The 25,400-nt window shown below is 39.5% G+C and overlaps 1 protein-coding gene across 5 annotated transcripts in view; it reads left to right on the top strand.

Moving 5' to 3' along the window:
• FRMD4A (FERM domain containing 4A) overlaps window positions 1–25,400 on the top strand; it is a 511,564-nt gene that overhangs the window by 212,136 nt on the left and 274,028 nt on the right. The window contains exon 1 of one of the 5 annotated variants that reach the window (XM_067468892.1): window positions 1,914–2,345. The exons of the other annotated variants lie outside the window; for them this stretch is intronic. Coding sequence (XP_067324993.1) covers window positions 2,079–2,345 — 267 coding nt within the window. The 5' untranslated portion in view covers window positions 1,914–2,078. Of the gene's footprint in view, window positions 1–1,913; window positions 2,346–25,400 lie in introns of those variants that run through there. 5 annotated transcript variants of the gene reach the window in all.

Genomic DNA, 25,400 nt, shown 5'->3' with positions numbered 1-25,400 from the left:
ATAAGGCTTTGTGACACAACTGAATAAGTGACGTGACACCGTATTGTCGAAGGCTTTCATGGCTGGAATCACTAGGTTCTTGTGGGTTTTTTTTTTTTTTTGGGCTATAGGGCCATGTTCTAGAGGCATTTCTCCTGATGTTTCGCCTGCATCTATGGCAAGCATCCTCAGAGGTAGTGAGGTCTGACGTGACACTATTTCCCCTTACCCTTCGGATTCCTTTCAGTTTTCAGATGGTCCTTGAACAATATTATTCTGTAAACTGTTACATAGTAATAAGTGGGTCCTTTTTATATTCTCTGTCCTTCCAGCTCCTTTTCACACATCCCAAGAAAGCCTTCAAACCATGATTGGGATATCTTAGTGTATTTGCATTTTAATAAGTCCAATTAAATTCAATAGGGCTTGTTTGTGGGTAGAAGTACATGGTAAGGGTTATTCTGTCCATCTGCTTACCCAAGACAGTTTGTTGCTCAAATCAGAACAGCAAAAGGGGTCTGCTATTCATCCTAAGTGGAAGTGCTTAATACTTCAAACCAGGCAAATTATGTTTGCACATGACTTCCACAAGTACCTCTCTACATTGTTAGCAATAAAAAAACAGTAATGTCAAAGCAAACAATTTTCTATCATATAACAAAAGTTAATCATGGCAGAGACAACCCACCCAGTACAACTTCCCATTATCTATTAAGAAACTAGCTGTACCCGCCACGCGTTGCTGTGGCCACCCTTCCCTATCTCTTTCTCTCCTTTCTTTCCTTCCTTCTTTCCCTTTTTTCCTTTCCTTCTCTCCTTCTTCCCTTCTCTACCTATCTTGGACTGCAACTCCCAGCAGTCCTCCTACCTACCTATCTCTATCTAATCTATCTATCGGGATGATTGCTGGGAGCTGCAGTCCAGGAATAGGAAATTGGAAATATACAGGGATTGGGATGCTCTCAAAGAAATCCAAGGAGAAGAAAGCTTGCATCTAGGAAGCAGTACATTTGGACCATCCTCCTCTCCTGAACGGCCTGGTCTAGGGGATACTGGGAGCTGTAGTGCGAAAGAATGTGTGGATATGCTATTGTGTGTGTTTGGTTTTTTGTTGGGGTTTTTTTGGCCCGGGAGTTATTTTTGCACATGCACTGTAGCATCTTTTTGCTTTTTTGGCTTTTTAAGTCCCTTCCTCTGTGTTTTTCAGTGTTATTGTGAGTTATCATCATTCATTGGCCTGATAGGTGGATTGTGTCCAAATTTGGTGTCAATTCGTCAAGTGGTTTTTGAATTATGTTAATCCCACAAGCGAACATTACATTATTATTTATATAGATATGCTGTAGCACTTTGTTTCTATTATGGATACATCATCAAGAACCTGCACCCTTGGGTTTTCTCCCAATCAACTGGCCTTTTTGATAGAACTATGTAGAACCTTTTTTACATTTGTTTGTGGAAATAGTCACTTTTTTAGGAACACACTAGTTCACCTGCTATGAAATCTTACCAAGTGAAAGCTATTCCTATTTTCTTTCTCAGTAAGTCTAATGTGCTCTTAATAATGGCAAGACTAGGAGAAATGGCAAAGCCTAACTTAGATGACAGTTCCACCACAAAACTACAATAACTATCATGATACATGTAATAATAATAGCATGATGCACATATTCTACAATGTGCTACAAAACTAGTCTCCTGTGGTTGCACTTTGCACCTTCAAGAGTTAAGCGGGAAAATGGAATGTCTTGAGAATGTTGGCAGAGAAGCAGAGAGAGAGAAAGAGAGAGACAGAAAAGGCGTTTGTTTTCCATCCTCTCTGGAAGAAATCCCGGTACTTTGGAGGCTAAAGTGATGATTCTTAGTTTAAGTTTGTTTCTTAGTGCCTTTGCTTGGGGCTGAACAAAGAGAAGGAACCTGCCCAGGACACCCCAACTTATTCAGAAAGAAGGGGCAATTTCCAAATCTCTTTGCAGAGTATATTTCTGAATGTCCCTGTTGGATCTGGCAGTGGAGAACCTGGGAAAATAATTCCCTCTGAAGAGCAACTCCCACCAAAATGGGTTGCTTTGGCTTCAGCTTTCTCCATTTTTTATTTCATGGAAAATTACTTTGACATTTTAACCTTGACGTTTTTTAAAGACTTTTTAAAAATCAGCAAACCACACAGGAATACCAGTGCTAGACCTTTCGACTTGCTGCTTGGCATGGCCGCTGTACTTTTAAGGGTTGAAGACTTGATTTACAGTTGGGATAGCCTAGTGTGGAACCTGACTACGCGGGTCCTGGGGACTTGCCGGTTCAGAAATCTGCAGGTCGTACGGCTAATGCTTAAACCATGGTGCATCTCCAGAGCTGTGTATCAGGTAGAGTAACATTATTTAAATATATGGTGGTGAAAGATGTGGGAAGAGATTATCCCTAGGTCATTTGGAAGAAAGTATCTAGATACCTCGATCAGCAATTATCCTTGTCTTCTTTGGTAATAATTCTTAAAGTTTCTTGTGCAGAGGTCTAGTATTCTAACTGTTATTTAATGTAAGACAGGCTAAACAATCCAACATTTTAAGTTCCATAAAACTCCTGGATAGACCACTTGGGTTACCTATTTCTGGGAGTATATCTCTAAACATTTGGGTTACCTAACTCTGAATAACTAAGATGCCAAATTTTCAATATGTTTATTTAGTTATTTTCTGTATTACCAGTTCTTTAAAGTAATGTCAGCATTTATTTATTTATTTATTTATTTATTTTAGATACTTTTGAGCTAGTCTTTAGTACCTGTCCAGGGATGACCTAGCTATGGTGATCCAGGCCACAGTCATCTCAAGACTGGACTACTGTAACGCCCTCTACATTGGCCTTCCTCTGTCGGTGATCCGGAAGCTCAAGTTGGTACAAAATGCAGCTGCTTGGCTTCTTGCGGGAATTCTGATGAGATGCCACATAACACCAATCTTACTACAGCTGCATTGGTTACCAATTGAGCACCGGATCACTTTCAAAGTGATGGTACTCACCTGTAAGGCCTTGCATGGTCTGGGGCCGATGTACCTGAGGGACCGCCTCACCCCCTACCAACCCCAGAGATCCCTCCGTTCTGAGGACCAAGATCTATTGGAAGTCCCCAGTGTCAAGACCTTGCGTCTAACAGCAACCAGATGCAGAGCCTTCACAGCAGTGGCACCATCACTCTGGAATACTCTGCCACCTGAAGTCCGTGCCTTGCGGGACTTACCAGCTTTCCGCAGGGCATGTAAGACATACCTGTTTTGACAGGCTTTTAATGCTTGATATTGCTGTTTTTAAATTGTTTTAAATTGCTTTTAAATTTGTTAGATTTTAGCCATTTTTGTAAGCCGCTCCAAGCCCCAGGGGAGTGGCGGCACATAAGTTCAAATAATAAAATAAAATAATAAATAAATAAATAAAGTTTACAGAGCCAAAGGGCTCAGAACAGAAGGGCAAAAGCAAGCTTTGGGGGTATAGTCTGAGTTGCAGAATTCCAACTTGCTGGAATAAAAATATGGTAGTTCAAGAAAAGGAGAGCCATCTTTTCCATCATTATTAATTACATTATCCTTATTAACAGATAGATCGGCTGAATTTGTTTCCTGCTGCCTTGTTATTAGTAATGCTTCTTACGGCCCATTTAATCTCACTCCTCAGGATGTCCGGTTCTAATTCACTCACCACACCGTCAAAGCTATCCTCGATATTATTATCCCTCCTGTACAGATCTTCTGTACAATCTTGCCACCTTCTCTTGATCTCTTCAGCTTCTGTTAGGCCTTGCCATCTTTGTTTTTGATCATACCCATTTTTACCCGAAATTTACCTCCGATATTTCTAATTTTCTGGAAGAGATTTCTTGTCCTTCCTATACTATTGTCTTCTTCCACTTCCATACATTTCTTGTTTAAAAATAGTTCCTTATCTCTTCTGGCAAACTTCTGAAATTGTGTATTTAATTAGGCATATCTCCCTCTATCACTATTCCTTTTGTTTTCCTTTTTTTCTTGGGCTACTTCCAGTGTCTCAGCAGGCAACCATCTTGCCTTCTTGGTTTTCTTTTTCTTTGGGACATACTTTGTTGCTATCTTCTGAACAAAGAAAGTCCTAGGTTGACATTATTTCTGAAATGTAGATGGAACAAGCCATACATATTTTGAAATGCTGATGTGATACACAGGAAGTACCAAAATATTTTTTTGCTAGAAGCAGAAGCCAAATGGCACCTAGTACTTTCTGCTAGGAGTATTATTATTTTTTACAGTCTTGGTGCATATTATTTCTTGTTGAGTATTATCTGTCTTTGTTTACTCCATTGGGCTACTAAGGCAGGCAGGGGCTTCTTGCTAGAATTGGATATTTGTGTAGAAAAAGGTGAGCAAATGGAGCCAGTTTCAAAGAAGTATGTTTGATTTGTAAAGGGTGAAAGTGGCAGTCTCTTTTATTAGCCATGCACAAACTTTTGCCAAGGTGTCTTTCGGTGCCATGTGTTTCCATTAGGCTTCTCCTTTCTTTTTCAGTGGCCAATCAGCGGCAGGGGCTGCAACCTGGCAAATGAAATTGCTATTGCTCTCTTCGACCTCTTCTGTAATGCCTCGCAGCCCTCCCACCCCCAACTCAGCTACTGATCATTTACAACCTGCCCACAATAATCCAAATACTAGCAACAATTACACAACAAAAAGATTACATAACATAGATTCTGGATCTTCTGTTTTGGCATTTCCTGTACCTGTTTCAACCCATTTTCAATTTTAGGAAAACATCATTATTTCTCCCTCTTACTATAACATGGCTTTTGGAAGAGTTGGAAAGATTTTTCAAAGTTTTCATGCATTTCTGTAAGAGACACAAAAATGAAAGTTGTGTAACATTTCCTCACTGGATGGACTAGTAATATTAGTAGCATTGAATAAGTTGTCTTTGTGATAAATTGGTCATATTTGCTTGCTATGTGTATACTTAGCATTGCAAAGGAAAATACTGTAGTTTTGCATGGAAATATTTAGCACAGCACATAGATGTTGTTTTTTTTTTAAAAAAAAAAAAACCATTTATGCCCGGAGGCAAGATTTCTTGCAAGAGGCAAAAGTTCTTCCATAAGCAATGCTGATATGAGCTATCTCAAACACCATTTGAAAATTTTGTCCATGGGATATGTGTGGCTGCATTGCAAGATTAATAGAAGCTCCTTGGAAATGTTACCAGTATAATTTCTGAATGTAAATGCACCCTATAGCTGTAGCATGGGAATCTGCCCCCAGGAACTTACTCATTTCTACGTTATGTGGAAGACCAGGAGAACTAGATGATGATGATGATGATGATGATGATGATGATGATGATGATGATGATGATAGGATGTGGAGCAATGGCTTCAAACTACAGGAAAGGAGATTCCACCAGAACATTAGGAAGAACTTTCTGACTGTGAGAGCTGTTCAGCGGTGGAATTCTCTACCCTGAAGTGTGGTGGGGGCTCCTTCTATTGAGGCTTTTAAACAGAGGCTGGATGGCCATCTGTTGGGGATGCTTTGAACACGATTGTCCTGCTTCTTGGTAGGGGGTTGGACTGGATGGCCCATGAGGTCTCTTCTAACTCTATGATTCTGTAAATAATTAATATTTATTATTAATAAGGACCTTGACCTGCACTTAAAAACAATTAGTGCTGACAAAATTACTATCTGTCAGCTGCAAAAGGCCACTCTACTCAGATCTGTACGCATTATTTGCTGATACATCCCACAGTCCTAGACACTTGGGAAGTGTCCAACATGCGATCAAATACAAAAGGCAGCATAGTGATTTTGTTTGCTGTGTACTAATCTTGTTATGTATCAAATTATTATTATTATTATTATTATTATTATTATTATTATTATTATTATTTCTTCCCTGCCTTTTCTCGTGGCACAAGGCAAGGGTTGGTATTTTTCAGCTGCAGTCACACATTTTTATTGCATCTAGTTCTGCCCTCCATTACAATTTATGACTTGATTTTTGGTAAAGAGCACAGTATAGTGTTCTAAAATACCATGGTTACATGGAATTAAATAAAAGGAGATCTGTACTGACCAAGGAGACTGGATGCCAAAACTTCCTGTGTCACAGATTCGTTTTAATTTTTTTCAGCGCAGTTTCAGGAGCAGTATTACGAAAGGGTTTCTGCTTTACTAATTGTGGTGGAACCTGAAAGTGTTCAAGACTTTTTGAAGATTGGGTCTTTAGTTTTTGCAGTTGTTTCACAGCAACCATAAGTGCCAAACTTCTGCATGAAACAGCATTATGTAATAGGACCTCCATTGAGATCTCCCACCCTGTTCTGAAGGCAGGATGTCATGCTGAAACATAGAAACATATCTGGCCCAAAGCAAAGAACAGAATGAACATTTGGAAGGAGCAGTTGGAACTGAGGACTATTGTTACAAGCTCCCTACTTCCCCAAACGGTGAGATTTTCCAGGGGCAGCTGTTCAAGATTTTGCTTTTTTGGCTTAGAGATCATTGAAGGATTATGGTGTATACATTAACTTATAGGTATTCATGTCCAGCATTACTTTTTGGACTATCCTTCCCAAACACCCCTAGGATATTTTTTTTCATACTTAAACAATATAGAGTGGACAGATACTCAGAGATAAAACAGCATCCTTCCTTCAAAAGCAAACATTTAAGTACCAATGTAGAACCTCCTTCCCAAATGTAAACCCATTTCTGCCTTGCTAGTTCTATAATATTATTTATTGTTTCCTATGTCACAAGCAGATCTTGAGAATAGTTTTAAATATTGTGGTAATTTGGAACAAAAAGTGGCCTAGTCATATTGAAATGATGGCTTACAGTTTCAGTCCAATTGAATCTTGCTGGTGGTCTCAAGGCTGTGGTCTCCTCAGCTTCCACTTATTCTTAGAAATGATCTCTGATCTCAGCCTGCTCACCATTTTTTCTACTATTCCAAGTCAAAGGAATATCACATCCAATTGCTTGCCCCAACTAGAGGAAACCCATTGAATCAACTGGTGATTTAACATTTATGATTATCTGTTCAATGGGTTACCCCCCATTAAGTCTACCCATTGGAAAGGTCTGTAGATCTCTATAATAATTTTAAATCAATAATCACTGCTACCTGTATCTAGAAAGAAAGACTTTCTTGCTTGGCATTTGACTTTCAAAAGAAGAATTCACAATAAACAATACATTGTTAAAGGTGAGATTCCCTCCCATATAAGGATTTTAAAGATGCTATGATTCTGGTGAGGATGGCTGAAGTTCTTTGGAGTTTTTCTTTCTTTTAGAATTATTATAGAGATCTACAGACCTATCCTTTGGGGTGGGCACACAGGCATAGTTGGCATCACTGGAAACATTTTTGGTAAACTGGGGAAGTGGTGAATTTTAAAAATACGATAAGGATCTCAGGGAAGCAAAACTGTTGTCTTTCATTGGGGTTTTGAATCATTAGGGGGGGATCACACACAAAAATATTAAAATCGGGACAGGAATTGACTGAAGACTTTGGAGGTTTCAGGAGATCTATACATTAGCCCAAAGGCCAGTCTTAGCCTACTCATGTTATAGACAAGTTAACTTTGTATTACATATTGCTTTAGCTATTTTGTTTTAACTTGTCTTGTTTTGAGTCCTATTTTTGGAGAAAGATGGGAAATACATCCTATTGATTAATTCATGGAGATATGCCAATGTGTGTGAGTGTGTAGATACAAGATAGCATAGGTTATAAATTCATCTAAAAGTAAGCAGATTTAAGCAACCTAACAAAATGTTGTACAATAAAAAATAAGCATAGAAATAAAGTATTTGTCATCAGAGGGGCTTTCTAAGATATTTCGGTAAATGTTGGAAATGTGAGAAAAGGTGGGGATATTTTACCATATTTGATGGTCTTGTAAAAAGGCCCAAATATATTAGGCTGAAATATATTTAATGGTAAAAATGTCAAATTCATAATGAAACCTGTAGGGATATTAGATGATCAACTTGTAGAAAATGTGGAAGACTAATATATAATTACAGCATCAAGAATTATTTATGCCCAAAGATGGAAAGACTCAATTATTACCACACAGAAAGATTGGCTTATGAAGATGTGTGAACTAGCTGAAATGGACAAACTGATGTGTTTCACTCTAGGGTACATACATATACTTGCATCAATTGGGTACTTGTTGTTTGGCAATGGATTGCATGAACTCACTCTGTTGAAAACTTCTGTGTTTTGAGGGAGGTTTCATCACAAAGGTCCATGGATTTGCCATGCATCATGGTGAATCCATGGGGTTACAGTGGGGGGCATGGAGATTGGAGAATCCATCACTCCATACCCACCATTGCCCAGCATTGCCCACCTTACTTTGACCCCCATCCCATGGGAGGAAGCATCACTGCCCGGCTTCCTCCATTGTTCCTAAGGCAACACCACTGAGTCAAACTACTGGTCCAATTAGATCAGTGTTTCTCAACCTATGGGTCCCCAGGTGTTTTGACCTACAACTCCCAGAAAACCCAGCCAGTTTACCAGCTGTTAGGATTTCTGAGAGTTGAAGGCCAAAACATCTGGGGACCCACAGGTTGAAAACTACTAATTTAGATTAAGGATTAGAAGGCATGATAATCAAGATCGCAGATGACACCGAATTGGGATGGATAGACAATACTCTAGAAGACAGGAGCAGAATGCAAAACAATTTTATCAGATTAGAGAGATGGGCCAAAATTAACGAAATTATGTTCAACAGAGACAAATGCAAGATACTCCACTTAGGCAGAAAAAATTAAATGCAAAGATACAGAATGCATGGCTCAATATCAATACGTGTGAAAAAAATTGTGGACAACAAGTTAATCATGAGCCAACAATGTGATGCGACAGCTTAAAAAGCCAGTGGGAATTTGGCCTGCATAATGACTTCAAACTACAGAAAACGAGATTCCACCTTAACATTAGGAAGAACTTTCTAACTGTGAGAGCTGTTCAGCAGTGAAACTCTTTACCTTAGACTGTGGTGGAGGCTCCTTCTTTGAAGGCTTTTAAACAGCCCTTAAAAGTGTAGTTTGGGGTAGTGTCCCAACTTGGGCATGTGTCATCTTGGGCAGGAGTGGAGATAAATGGGAATCTTAAATTTAAAGTAAACTGATTGCTACAGACTATTCAGTAAATGTTCACATTTTCCCATTTGGCCAGAAGTATTTTTTTTTTATTTCAAATGATTAGGAAATCAAGATTGAGAACTATATTTTACAGACTTTCTGTAGAGACATGTTTGATCAATGTGCATGTGAAAGATGAAGCCTGAAATATTAAAGGCACAGTTTAACGTTCACAGAAGATATAGCTCTTGATTTATAACTCTACCATTGGTTAGATAGATGAAAGATTTGGGGACTGTAAATGCATTCCTTTTTTGCTTTCAGGCATGAGATAGTAATATTTCACACTAATCTACCCAGTTATAAAACTATGAAGCTTGAGACTGAGATGAGTGGTTTGCTCAGTCATTACTAAGAGTGTAGGACTTGGTTTCAAAATGTCATCTCAATGCAAGCAGGATAATGAGAACTCAGGGATGAAACACTACATTCTCAATCTCAAAATATCAGATGTGGATGCTTCAGTCTTAAGTTTAATTTCTGTTAACTAAATAGGCATCATTCTTCTACACTGGAGTTGGCAACTGGAGCACTTAAGCCCATTATTGACACCCTATGCGATCTTGGAGAGCTTTCCCCATGGGGGTCAATTTTTGTAAGAGTTTTTAAAAACTAATTTCTTCTACCCAACCTCCCACCCAACCCTTCATACCTCCTGGGAACCATGGGAGGTAGTTTTGCAATGTTTAACATTTTTCAAACAAGACATAAATAAGAAATAATTCTCTGTTGGCCTGTGGCTAAGATAGATTGAGAAAAAAGCATTACAAAATTGCCCGCATACCTCCGTGGAGGGTGGGGAGACAACAAATTTCCTAAAGGATTTTTTTCCCAATTTGAGCTAGGTACTTGTGTCATTAGAGTCTACCCTTTCCCCATTCACTCTTAATATGCTAGTTCGGTATGGTCTGTGTTCTAGTAGAACTGTAAGGGTTTTTGGTTGCTTATAGTTATTCAGTGCTAATTTGCACTTTTGGAAAATGACATACATAAGAAAAAAGAAAAGAAAAAATGATGTCATATCCTTTTTGCAAATGTGGAATCTCAATGAACATCTGGAGACCACTTTTTTGAAAACCACTGGTCAAGGAAAGACATTACCATATCAGAAGTCAACCCTTCGAAAAAGTGATGTTCACAAGCATTCATGTAATGGCACACAGGTAACTCAGCTGTTAAAGTCATAAACCATGTATTTGAACTGCCAGGGACAAAGACATGCCACTGCACAAAATATATATATATGCTTAGTTAGCAGAGTTTTAAAATTGAAGCAGAGTTGAAATTGCAGTTGCCCAGAAGATACACTCTCCCTTGAAACCTCTTAGTTTAAAATATGCACACAGAGACAAAAAAAACAAAGTTTTCTTTTAAAAGTAACATATCTTGTTTACTCATAAACATCTTGCATTAATTCAGCATACAGACATATTTCTTATTAAAGTTCAGTTACAGATCAGATGCAGTTTCTCTGTGTTGAGAACACAAGGCGTCATTCTTAATCAATAATCCATATTCCAAAGTCTTTAAGTACATATCTTATGAAAATCCGAAAGATACCTAGCATCAGAACTATAATAGCTGATACATCAGCTGGTTCCAGCCAGCATCTAAATTCAGTCCTTTTGCCACTGTATTATAAAGGGCACAATTATAACAGACAGATTAGTCCACTATAAATCTGCCATCCAGAGCCATTGTCTGGACAACCCAGACCAAATCTGCCCCATTGTGGCATCACCTTATCTGTGACATTGCCTGCACTGCTCTTATGTTTGAACACAGTGCCCATGCAACCAGCAAGAAGGATGAGTTGGTATCCCTTCTTTTTTTACTGCTGATGGCCAGGAGCTTATAAAGACCTTTACAACTGGCTAGGAGAAGTGGTGACACAAGCACATTCCATCCCCTTTCCTTTGGCTGATAAGTGCAGGAAAATGATGATAATACTGCTGTCCCATCTGGATAGTAAATTGGTCCTGATCCCACTGTCCAGACTGCTCCAAATCTGTAAGCTACTCCATGGATTCCCATAAACCCTGAAGTATCCCCTGACTTTGCTACAAGTGGGGTAAAGCAATTAGGTATCATGAAAACAACCAGGGATCAGTTTACTGTAAGTAAAGTCCCAAAAGAAAAAGAAAGAACTGAAACCATGGAATTACTAGGATCCCAAGACTCAGTGAAGAGAGAGCATGATTTACATAGCTTCAGCCCCAGCTTCAGTCTTTGTCATCTCCAGAGTAGCTCTGACTGTAATCTTAGAAAACTTCTGTCAAGTTTATTTTTATTTATCGTCAGGAGCAAACCAAACAGTTGCATTGCATTTTTAACAAACAAACAAACAAACAAACAAAACACAAAGTTTGCAGGCTTGGTAGTTGATATTTAATCAACTACCAAGCCTGCAAACTTTGTGTTTTGTCCTTTGACCGGTAGCTGGCCACTTGGAGTGCCTCTGGTCCAGAATTTATCTCGAACCTTGGCATTTATAACCATTTCCCATTATGTCCCAGGTTTGGTTCCTTGTTTCTTACTTCAGAGCAAAAAAAAAAAAAAGCCAATAGGAAATGTCCCTGCCTGTGAAAAACAGCTGAAGATCCAAATCTGTTCTATTCAAGTACAGATGGGTGATTTCATGGAGATGAGAGGATGACTAACAACAAAGGTGGAGCCGATTACTGCCTTGAAATGGGGCTAAATTCAAAACAGTGAGTCACCTGTACTGTTACTAAACACAGACACCCAACCACCAACTTCAACAATGACATCTGATTGATCAGGGGAAAACACAGTTTGTGCTAAAATTGGTATGAGAAGGTATTAATAAAGAAAGCTAATATCAACTCCACCTCCCCCACTTGCACACCTTTTTTAAACATCTGTTTTGTGAGGAGTGATCAAAGTGAAAGTATCAGCAAATCATATGTAAATAAGCATAACCTTCTTTAAGGATACAAATGCTTCTTCAGGCATGCAACAGGAAGACATCATTGCTGCACTGACTATCACTTATTATGGATTCAGTTGCTTATTAAGGATTCCATATTCATGGTTTCGCTTGCTCATGCTCTGGAAGTTATTTTTCCCCTAGAAGTGTTTGTGGGTCTCTCTAGGTCAATGGTTCTCCAATGAGTCCCTAGATGTTTTGGCCTTCAAGTCCCAGAAATCCTAACAGCTGGTAAACTAGCTGGAATTTCTGAGAGTTGTAGGCCAAAACACCAAAACACAGGTTGAGAACCACTGCTCTAAGTCCTCCAGTGCAATTCTAATGATTGTATGTGCCAGAAATATAGTTAAAACTATTATCCACAGTTTCAGGTATCCATTGATACCTAAAACTGTGGGTAATAATTGGAACACATCCTCCATAATTGGAACACATAATTGGAACACACACACCCCTCTCTCTCTATGATAAAATGTCCTTCCCTTCCTTTCTGCATGTTTTCCATTTTGCAGTTCAAGCAAGTTTTGCTGCCCTGCATTTCTAAAACATTTTTTCCAGTGTGCGTTTCAATTTCAAAAAGTTATCCGAGGTCAAATTCTTGGACACTCTGGATTTCCATCTGGTTGGCCACCAAGGACTACTTGCTGTCAGACACCTGGCAAAAGTTTCAAGATGTCTGTTGTGGTACTCAATTTGTAAACGGATCTGCTGGGGATAAATGTGTAATTCTTGTGGTCAATTTCCCATTGCTGCTTATAATCATTGGGATCAAGAGGTTTTGCTGGCAAAGGATCTGACTTCATGGAACTGAAACTGTGAAGTCCTTGGAAATTATATATACTAATACTGAATGCGTAACCATTGGACAGCAACCAGAAAAGAGAGCTTTGCCTCTTAGGATTGTAGAAACAAATATCAGACTGTTGGTGGGGCCATAATACAAGGTATTTATGAGATGTATTCTGTGCCAAATGACATTTCAAAGTAATTCACAATAACAACAGAGGCATATGTAGTTTTTTTTAAACTCCTGGGGAAATATGTTTAAAATTGAACTGTTTTTCACCTGCAAATAGAATGGCAGCAAGAAAACACCAGGATTTAGTAACATTACTTTCTTGACTGCAACTCTGGAGCCATTTATTTAGCATACTGGCTTGGGATTCTAGGAGTTATTGGCTGAATAGTTAACTTTTAATGTCAGAAAATGAATGAAGGAGACTTGCTATAGAAACATATTTTGTAAAGTGGTACTGCCAAGAAGACAGATCTGTTTCACATCTTTGCAGATCTTACCTGACTGAAGGATAGAATCAAGATTAAATTTTAATTTATCACTAATTTAACTCTCAAAGGAAACAGCAACCATCATGAGCAAATTTCTTCTTACAGCAAGAAAGTCTTTGACAGTTATAGTTTTGTCGAAGGCTTTCATGGCTGGAATCACTAAGTTGTTATAGGTTTTTCAGGCTATACTTTCCTGATGTTTCGCCTGCTTCAGATGCTTGTCATAGATGCAGGTGAAACATCAGGAGAGAATGCTTCTAGAACATATAGTCTGAAAAACCTACAACCCAATTATAGTTTTCAACAATAATAACAGTTCAGGACTTGTATCATGCAAAAAAACATAAGAGAGCCCACATCATGGAATTGCTTCCTACCAGGGGCTAAATTAACCCATTCTTTATTCTTTTGTTATTGCCAAACAAGGACTACCTTATTTTATTATTTATTTATTTATTATTTACTGTATTTGTATACCGCCTTTCTAGGCCAATTTAACAGGCTTTGGCTGTTAAACTGGCCTTTGTAGAAGGCCTTTCATTTGGGGAGTATGACCCACCCCTTACCATTGGATTTAATATCCATGGCTTCAATCAATCCACATCCAAAAATGTATTCCACCCTATAAGTTAGGGGTCCTCAAACTTTTTAAACAGAGGGCCAGGTCACAATCCCTCAAACTGTTGGAGGGCCGGATTATAATTTGAAAAAAGAAAACATGAATGAATTTCTATGCACACTGCACATATCTTATCTGTGGTGCAAAAGAACTCACTTAAAAACAATACAATAATTAAAATGAAGAACAATTTTAACAAATATAAAGTTATGAGTATTTCAATGGGAAGTGTGCACCTGCTTTTGGCTGATGAGATAGGATTGTTGTTGTTGTTGTTGTTGTTGTTTTGTGCTTTCAAGTTGTTTCAAACTTAGGTTGGCCCTGAGCGAGGGCCGGGTAAATGACCTTGAAGGACCCCTGGGCCTTAGTTTGAGGACCCCTGCTATAAGTGTTTGAAGTGCCCTCCAGTGTAATTCTATGGTATGCTTCAAGCCAAAATATAGTCAAAATATAGGGTTCAGTATTATCTATGGTTTCAGGTAGTCACCGGAGTCTTGGAATATAGCCCTAGGAGTATGGGAGTCAGACTGTACTGTCTGTACTGTTTATTTATCATCATAAATAAGTTCCACTATGTTAATTGTTTTAAATTGATATTTTACAATTTTAGTTAATTTAATTGCTTTTTAGCATTCTTGTTAACTTATTGGTTTTAACTTATATTGTGAACTGCTTTAGGTCCCATACTATTATACAGGTTATGAAACAGATTGATAAATAGGACTGCATTCAGAGCAGCATATATGCTCTTTGGGGCACTCTATGGCCTATCATTTTTTCCTAGATGAGCAGATGATGCAGTTATTAGAATGCTTTTTACAACACTTTCCTAATAAAGGCAGTTGTGGTTTCAATTAGTTACCTCCAGTCTGGATTATTCCGAAGCACTTTGTGTTGGACTGCCTTTCAAATCAGTGTTCCAAATTATGGACACATGTTTTGAACCATAAAACTCTGATCTGATGTCATTACCATTGACTGCCTCTGTCTTTCTAGCCTCAGTCTTAGCACTAACTGTGATAGACATAATGCCATGCCCTGTACCAAGATGGCAGCTACAACATTGCTCCAGAACACTGAAGCTGCAGAGTTGTACCATATTGGAAATAAGTTATACATCGAATTTTAAAAATGTAATTTTCTTCCTTCTTACTATCTATATAAATAAAAATGTAATGCTCGTTTGTGGGATTAACATAACTCTGGACGAATTGACACCAGATTTGGACACAAGACACCTACCAACCCAAGGAATGACCATCACTCAAAGAAAATTAATTTTGTCATTTGGGAGTTGTAGTCACTGGAACTTATAATTCACCTAAAATAAAAGAGCATTCTGAACTCAACCAATGATGGAATTGAACCAAATGTGGCATACAGGACTCCCATGACCAACAGAAAAAACTAGAAGGGTTTGGTGGGCATTGACCTTGAGTTTGGGAGTTGTAGTTCACCTACATCCAGGGAGCACTTTGGACTCAAACAATGATGGATCTGGACCAAACTTGGCACGAAAAATCCATATGCCCAAATATGATCATAGATGGAGTTTGGGGAAAATAAACCTTGGCATTTGGGAGTTGTAGTTGCTGGGATTTATAGTTCACCTACAATCAAAGAGCATTCTGAACCCCATGAACAACAGAATTGGGACAAACTTCCCACACAGAACCTCGATGACCAACAGAAAATACTTAAGGCCATCCAGTCAACTCCCTTCACCAGGGCAAGAAAACGTAATCAAAGCCCTCCTGACAAAGAGCCATCCAGCCATAGATATAGATAGATAGATATGATTCACACACAGAGAGATACGGTATCATAGATTTGAAAGGGACTCCTAAAGAAGGACAATTATATGTTGCATATCCCAGAATAGGGAAACAATCTCCACATCAACACTGACAAAGAAACAACAAGAAATACCGTTTACCCTCAAGCATAAAGAAATTATATATTAGAAACCAAAACTTTCTCGTTACTTTATTTTCCAGATCACTAAATTCATTTCTGAAGCTAGACTAGAGGTCTCTTTTCCCAAACAGCTATTTACAAGCTGCCTTTTGTCTATTATTGACCCCCCCCCCCAATTCCCCTTGTTAAATAATGACAGCTTTACAGTAAGCTTTCCCCACTCCTCTTTGCAAATGTGTATGCAACTATTTGAGACTGGAATTTCTCACCCATAACCTTTGAACTGGGGGCATGACAGAAGAGAGCCTTGAGCTGGCAATTTAAGGCTGCAATAAAAGGGGAAATGCCTATCTCCAATCTCCAAGAGACCACATAGCCATTTCCTTACATTAATTCTCTAGACAACTGCTTATGTTGGGTACTTTTCAGGGATTTGGGATTTCATTTCTGCAGCTATATTTAGCTTGTCCTCCCACTGATATTTTAAGGGCAATGCCCTTTGACACGGGGAGGCATTTTTCTGAGGGGAAAATTTCAGTTCTCACATAAGTGGTGGGAAAACGTAAACTACCCAAAAAGCTAATGTTTCTAAAATTGGGAGCAGGAGCTTGGAAGCCTCTAGGATAAATTACACTATAAACAAACTCTGTCTGTTGTGCCAAATGCTTACAATGTAGCTTTAGGGACCTTCTGGTTGATCTCTGTAGGTTGGAATTTTGCCGGCTGCTTCAAACTTCCTGTCCCATTTTAGCTTTTGCCATAAGAAAATGAATAATTGGCAGCATACCATTTCCTTTTAAGAGGCAAAACTTCATCATTCCATTCTATTTTCCCTCCCTCCCTCCGTCTCTCTCTCTCTCTCTCTCTCTCTTCACTCAATCCATTCATTTCCTCCATTTCTTTTTCAGTGGGTGAGAGTTGGGTAAGCATAAGCAGAATATAGATTGAGTGTGAATGAAATATGGCAAAGTGGATGCCAAAAGAAGGAAGAGTTCATATTATTTTCTGGGATGTTTTGAATTTGGCCATCTTGATTATTGTGAATGGACCTGTGCTTTTATCTATAGGAATGCCTGGTCTTAAGGTTAAGAAATGAGTGAAAGAATATTTATAGTACCTTCCTTGGTAGCAGATTTCTTTCCGGCTTTGAAATCAGAGAATTGGAAAGACAAAACAACATACTCTAAGCAGTTTTGGCAGTTGAATATATAAATAAAGACATTGAGTGAAACATATTGGAATCCAGGACCATTTTCTGAATGCAGAGTGGGGGTGGTTTCCGATATGTTTCTCTTGTATATCTATATGTGTGTGTGTGTGTGTGTGATTTCATTCATTGGTTCTTTTGTTTTTAAAGTACTCATTACGCACAGAGCATATATATATATATATATATATATATATATATATATATATATATATAAAATGCTCTGTGCGTAATGAGTACCTTAAAAACAAAAGAACCAATGAACAAAATCACACCAAATTTGGCAACAAAATGTCTCACAACACAAGGAGTGATCATCACTCAAAATTATGATTTTAGTCATTTGGGAATTGTAGTTGTTGGGATTTATAGTTCATCTACAATCAAAGAGCATTCTGAACTCCACTAATGATGGAATTGAACACACAGGACTCCCCTGACCAACAGAAAACACTAGAAGGGTTTGATGGGCATTGACCTTGAGTTTGGGAGTTGTAGTTCACCTACATCTAGAGAGCACTGTGGACTCAAACAATGATGGATCTGGACCAAATTTGGCTTGAATACTCAATATGCCCAAATATGAGCACAGATGGAGTTTGGGGGAAATAGACCTTGACATTTGCAAGTTGTAGTTACTGGGGATTTATAGTTCACCTACAATCAGAGCATTCTGAATCCCACCAACGAGAGAATTGGGGCTAACTTCCCACACAGAACTCCCATGACCATCAGAAAATACTTAAGGCCATCCAGTCCAACTCCCTTTACCAGGGCAAGAAAACGTAATCAAAGCCCTCCTGACAAAGAGCCATCAAGTCAGATAGTTAGTTAGTTAGTTAGTTAGATAGATAGATAGATAGATAGATATGATTCACACACATACAGATATAGTATCATAGATTTGAAAGGGACCCCTAAAGAAGGACAATTATGTGTTGCGTGTTCCAGAGTAAGCAAACATCAACACTGACAAAGAAACAGCAAGAAATACTGTTTACCCACAAGCATAAAGAAATTGCATATATTACAAACCAACACTTTCTCATTACTTTATATTCCAGATCACCAGACTGGGCCACAGCAACGCGTGGTGGGGGGGTGGGCAGCTAGTTAGTAAATAAAAGTAGTGTTACAAAGATTCCCATTGTTCCCAGTGCCCTTTGTTCCAAAGCAGACTTAACTTTATTTTTCTCAGCTCAAGCAAATCGGGAAGAGTGCACTTGTTACATAAAAAATTGGCAACTGTTAAAAGAAAAGACAAAATAATTTGTAATTGGGTTTTGATGGGTTTTTTAGTAGCATTCTCTCCTGAAGTTTCACCTGCATCTGTGGCTGGCATCTTCAGAGGTTCTGTTGTTAGTGAGGCAAGTGGTGTATGTGTGTGTATATAAATATAATGTTCATTTGTGGGATTAACATAACTCAAAAACCACTGGGCAGATTGACACCAAATTTGAACACAATACACCTATTAGGACAATGAGTGGTCATCACTCATAAAAATACTGAAAAACACTGTGGAAGATACTTTAAAAGCCAAAAAATAAACAATACATTACAATGCATGCACAAAACCACATATATACAAATATACACATATATACACACACAAAACGCATATTATTATTATTAATTATTATTAACTTTATTTATACCCCGCTAACATCTCCCGAAGGACTCGGTGTGGCTTACAAAAGGCCAAGGCCCCCAAAAAACAACAGCATAACAAATACAACAATAAAACTCACAAAGCAAAACAATAAACATTAAAGCAATAGCAATAAACATTAGACAATAACACCACGACGTATTTAAAAACTAAGGCCGGGCCAAATGTAATGAATAAAATTTAAAAAGTGCTGGTCATGACAGGTGAAATGGATAGGTTTTTAGAGATAGGTGCGGTGTGCAGACAATCTTAAATCTATAATAAAGTGCATTTGGGACATGATGCTAGGAGTTTCCTATTCTGGAAAGGCACACTGGAACAGCCAGGTCTTCAAGCTCTTCCTAAAGACTGCCAACGTTGGGGCTTGTCTGATGTCCTTGGGGAGAGAGTTCCAGAGTCAGGGGGCTACCACAGAGAAGGCCCATATACACAGACTGGACCACAGCAACACATGATTTTGTTGATTTTGAGGTGATTTTGTTGAGAGGTGAATCAGGGACATCTAATCACCTCTCAACAAAAGATTGCCCCAGGTGCCAACAAGTCACACCAAACAACTGCCAGGCCATCAAATGCAAATCAAGGTGATCAGTTGAAACATTCACACCTAGCTCCAGCAGACAAGAGTTCTTTGTCCCACCCTGGTCATTCTACATATATATATAAACCCATTTTCCTAGTTGCAACAGACCTCCCTACCCCTGAGGATGCTTGCCACAGATGTAGGAGAAATGTCAGGAGAGAATGCCTCTAGAACATGGCCATATAGCCCAAAAAACCCTACAACAACCTGGCACTTGGTTGTTTGCTGTCTGGAATCCCCGTTTCTGAGTGGTGTTCTTTATTTACTGTCTTGATTCTGGTGCTTTTTAATGCTGGTAACCAGATTGTGTTCATTTTCATGGTTTCCTTCTTTATGTTGAAATTGTCCAAATACTTTTGGATTTGTAATTCTTGTAATTTGTAATTGTGGTAAAGAAGAAGACATGTTGACAGGTGCACCACACAAAAAGGAGAGAAAGCTAAATCTGCTTCAGCTTGATTCTTTGTTCACGCTTTCTTTTTTTGCATTTGTTCATGGATAAACACAAAATGTTACTGAAAGAGCCATACTGTATGGAATTGTCCACCAAGTTTCAGAAAACGTCTTACATGTCAACCCATTAAACTTGTAGAGAGAGCAGCTCAGGCCCTTCAAAAATTATTTTCTGCTGTGCTTTTCAGTAACACTGAGGGCCCTTCCACACAGCCATATAACCCTGAATATCAAGGCAGGTAAACCACAATATCTGTTTTGAACTGAGTCCAAATTGCCATATAACCCAGGGCACATCTAGACAGCCCCTTTAACGTGGGAGTTCCCATAATTAAAAATGGGCCATCCAGATGACATCCCAGAGAAACTCGAATTCATTCGCCACAAACCAGGAAAGCCGTGGTTTGTCGCGAATTGAATTGTTAGTGGGTTTGTTCCGTGCCTTCTTGGATAAACCCACTACTTCCGCTATCTGGACTGCTCTCTCAAACATTCTGGACTTTTGAGGGTGCAGTCCAGACAGTAGTCCTACGTTTTCCAAGCTGATTCTGCTCGGAATACTGTGAGGACACCAACTCCTGCCTCAAAACCCCCCACAAAACCCTAAAAAATAATAAGGAAACTCACCAGGAGCCATTTGTCTTCTACTCCTATCTGATGGAACATACCAATGCCGCCGGAAATGAAGGGGGTCCCCAAATCGCTCCTGGTTCCCCCTATATTTTGGGCATCATTGGTAGGTTCCCTCAGGTAGGAAGAGAAACCAAATGACTCCAGGTGAGTTTCCTTTTTATTTTTAAGGTGGGGGGAAGGTGTTGTTGGATGTCTATATGTCATTCTGGAAGTATTCGGGATGGCATAGGGGGGAAGCCTATTTTATCCCCTGCCTGTGTGAATTTAACCTCCCTTTGGAGTGGGTATCTTAAACCCTCTCCGAAGTGGGTTTAACGTATGTGTGGAACCACCCCCAGTTCAAAGCAGATAATGTGGGATTTTATACAGATGTGTGGAAGGGCCCTGAGTTCAGAGGGTAGGTGCCAGAGTTAGCAAGGTAAATTCCCTCTTTTATAATCAGCCTCTGGGGGACATAAAACAGGAATGTAATCAGATTTGATTTTGATTTTTTATTTTACTTTAACTCATGGTTCTGCTCAAATGGGCTCAGCATTCCCAAGTGAATAAGGGAGCTGTGGAGGTAGGCAGAAAGGAGAAGCCCCTCGTTCCTTTTTAACTATTCCTCTTAGTTTCTGACTTACCTGATCACCTTTTACTTCACAAACTGTATTCTCAGTGGAACTAATTATATCAGAAGTTGTTTGAGACCCTCCCCACTTCCCCTAGTACAAAGGCTACTACAGTTCCCCAGAGATTTTACATGTTGTGAATTTGATATACACAGCCTCTCTCAGTGGAGTATTTGCTGGGCAGGAGGAGGAAAGTGATTTTTTTTTAGATGTCAGCATATATTTTATTGCCAATTTCCATACTTCCTTATACCACTGATACTAGATGTAATGTTATGTAATGGCTGAATCCTACTCATAGCTTTGGCCTCCACACCTAGCTTAATACTGTAATATTAAGCAAGATGTAGAGGCCAAAGCTATGAGTAGGATTCAGCCACTTTAAAGATCTGATGCCCTCATGTGCAGTGGAGGACACTGCCTTGTTGCCAGACCTGAAGTAATATTCAACTGTCATCTTCTATTTGTGGAATGGGAAGCAGATTGTGTTATTTTCCCCCTTTCTCTCAAACAGCAAAATACATTGGGTGGCCCTATTATATTGTATAGTAAGGCAGAATGGAGGCACCTCTTGAATTTGCTCACCTTCCAGAATCAGAGCTTGGGCCACTGGCTTTTTTAAGACTACAGCTTGCAGACTTCATCATCCCACATGCTGGCTGGGGATCCTGGGAATTGTAGTCTAAAATATTTAACATTTCCAAGTTCTGTCCAAAATTTATGGGTGAAGTGGTGAACATACTATTTAGAAAGCAAGGGGGAAGGGAGATGTGTTGTGCATTCTGCAAAAGTAATTTCAACATGCTCAGCTTTACTCACTGCTGCATGACCAGTCTCTTCTGTTAAATTTGTTTTCATTATTGAATCTGGTCAGCATACAATAGCGTTTTCCAAATTTTATACTTGCTCTGAATTTTAAAAAGAGGTATATTTGGATCACCGTTTAAAAAGAGATATGTGTGTGCATTGTTACTAGCTCCCCAAAGCACAGTGAAGCAGACACTTTGCTAGAGTTGCAGTTCTTGGGTCACTAGCAGAAGTCTTTTGAGATTTTTGTGTTCCTTCAGGACTTCCCACCAGAGGAGACCAGTCAGAACCCACTGTGCATCAGGAACAGGAGAGAGGAGTGGGGAGGAGGTGATGATGGTAGTAATCTTAAAATGACCCAATCCCCCCCTCCCTGGCTTCCAAGGGGAAAAAGGGGGTTCCAGAATCAAGGGGCAGCCACCATAAAAGCCCACATTCCCATTCCCACCAACCAAACTTGAGATGGAGGTGGGACCGAGAGAAGGGCCTCTCCTGAAGATCTCAGGGCCCAGGCAGGCTCATGCAAAGGGATGTGGTCAGACAAATAGCATGGACCTAAGCTGTCTAAAGCTTTAAAGGTCATAACTAGCACTTTGAATTATGCACTCTTCAGGGGGAGCCTCACATAGAGCATGTTACCGTATTCCAGATGGGATGGATCTGAGACATGTGCCACTGTGGCCAGATCTGGATTCCCAAGAAACGGGCACAGTTGGTGCGCACATTTTAATTTTGCAATAGCTCTTGTGCAAAGGTTTGAAACTGCTTTAAATGGCCAGTGTAGTTGGAACTTCTGACTTCTTAGATCTGACTCTCACATTGTATGAAGATGTCCCCAGGGGGCCAATCATTCCAGCCTGTATGTAATTTCAAGCAGGAAGTCTTAGGAGACACTGGTATTGAAGGCCTATAAGAATGAAATTTGTTAAGGCCTATATAAAGCCTGCCACTACATGCCATCAGCCATTCTTGGATGCTCATTTTGGCTCAAGACAAATGAGAGTGCAATGGAAGAAAGAACAAATAATGGATTTTTGTGCCGTCGCGCCTGGGGGCTATAACTCTTACTGAAAGAGGCATGGACGTGATATCTTTCCCCCAGGGGATTGCTTCTTGCCCTCCTTTAGGAAAACTGGAACTCCCAAAGACCAAAACACTGTACATAACTCAAAATAAGTTTAATTGTTCACAAAGAGTTATCCCTTTAAGGCAATAAGCTGGAAGTTTCAAAGGGGTAAAGGAAAATATACATTACAGTCTCTGGTTGTCGTGGGTCCAAGGAGTTTCGCAGCTGAGAAGCTTTTCCAGATCCCTCTTTCTCAATGGCTGTGAATATTGGAATAATCACAACCCCAATTCCAATGGCTTATATTTTGAAGGCACAAAGCCTTCCTTTGGTGCCAAAGAACTGGTTTGAAGGCGCTTGAGACTTCTCAACGTCGTCCAGTTTGAACTGAACATGAAGCATAAGTCTCAAGGGTAAGAACATCAGAATTGGTGCTGAGAGGTAACTTAATCAAGGTCTTCAGCGCCAAGTCTCTCTCTCACGTCCATCTGATAGAAAGTTTGATGGTGGAATGGAAAACACTGTCCTGCTCTCTAGGAAGAGGTGGGGTCAAACAATTGAGCAGGAGGAGCAATTCAACTGGGGCAAACAACATTGATTGACAGCTATAAATAACCAATCAATCCAACTATACATTTACAGGATAAAAAGGCAAAATCAGGCATGATACAATAGTTCAAATCCTGCAACTTACAGTTCTACATATAGGTGGCGCCACTCGCGCTGTCACAATTTTCTCAAGGCAGAACAATCATCAGGATGAAAGAGAAAATCCAGCATTTATTTTGAGAGAAGCTTTACATCAGAAGTGGGGAAATTTGACCCTTCAGAAATTGTTGGATTGGAGCTCCCAGCATATGTTCCCATTGGCAAGGCTGGCTCAGTCTACTGAGAGCTGCAGTCCAACAAGATCTGGAGAGACCCACTTTGTTTCTCAGGTAAGAAATGATAATTGCATCAGGAAATTTAGGTAACAGAGCTCCATTCAAGCAGGACTGGCACACAATTATAATAATCCGTTTGATTTAAGAATTATCCTTTCCTGAATGGTGCTATTCAGAAATAAATCTGTTACATAATTGGGCTTTCACTCTTGCTGGGGAAAGTTCAATGCAAGCTTTGTTGTTCTGTTTTTTAACACTGGTTCTTTTCCCTTTCCCTCCGCTTTTGTCTTGTTGGAAGTTTGAATCCAGTGTTACAAATAATAATTTATAAAATGCTTCCATTTTATTTAGTTTTTCCAGAACAAAGCAAGGGTGGTCTGCAGTAGAATTCCTTTGAATTCATATTGCACACTAGTACTGTGGTAGAGGCTCCTTCTTTGGAGGCTTTTAGACAAAGGCTGGATCAGGCATGTAGCCGGGGGGGGGGGGGGGGGGGCTTGAGGGGCTTCAGCCCCCCCCCCCCAAAAATTCTAATGGTGGTTCGCGAAAAGGCCTTGCTGGTGCATTATTTAAACTGTTACGTTTATTCATATCATGATCTGATCACCATACTCAATATATCCCATATGCATGTGGGTATTGGGGTAATGATCCAAAAGGTTTGCTAGGGTAGACCCTCCTTCACTCAGACTCAGCCCCCCCTGAAACTCAGCCCCCCCCCGAAACCCCCCAGAAAAAAACTCAGCCCCCCCCCCCCCCCCGAATCGAAATCCTGGCTACAGGCCTGGGCTGGATGGTATCTGTCAGGGGTGATTTGAATGCAGTTTTCCTGCTTCTTGGCAGGGGATTGGACTGAATGGCCCATGAGGTCTCTTGCAACTCTATGATTCTATTACTCTATGATTCTACTGTGCACATGTGCAATAGAAATATAAGACATGGCTCCAGTTTCCATCAAAAATACACCACAAAATCAATTGTCTATCGCTAAACTGTTTGATGCAATCATGCCCATCTAGATTCAGAATTATAGTACACATGATAATCTAATCCTCAATGCAGGGATGGCTATATTATTATCCAACTACTGTTTTGTTCATGGCTACTGTTAATGGTAATTATCACTGTGGGTAATCTGCATTTCAGTTTTCTCTTGCCACACTAATTGCGTTCACCCATCCAAGCATGGACATGATAATCTACCAAATGAAGTAATGTGTTGTGCAACTGACAAAGTGAGCTGTTGTCCCTGAAGGCCAATATGGCAATTACCGCATTTCTTCAATTGTAATATGCAATTGATTGTAAGATGCACCCTAATTTCAGTACCACCAACAATAGCAAAAATACATAAGTTGCATCTGCAATTCTAATATGCACCCCATTTTTAGAGATGTTTATATAGGGGGAAAAGTGTGTAATAGGATTGAAGAAATATCGTATTTTGGTTAATATTTAAGGTACCGCCTGTGGAATTCACTTCCCGAGGAAATCAGATCATCGACATCCCTCCTCTCTTTCAGAAGGAAACTAAAAACATGGAT

Source organism: Anolis sagrei, chromosome 5 (assembly GCF_037176765.1).
Source record: "Anolis sagrei isolate rAnoSag1 chromosome 5, rAnoSag1.mat, whole genome shotgun sequence".
Lineage (NCBI taxonomy): Eukaryota > Metazoa > Chordata > Lepidosauria > Squamata > Dactyloidae > Anolis > Anolis sagrei.
This window is presented reverse-complemented; position numbering and strand designations above follow the sequence as displayed.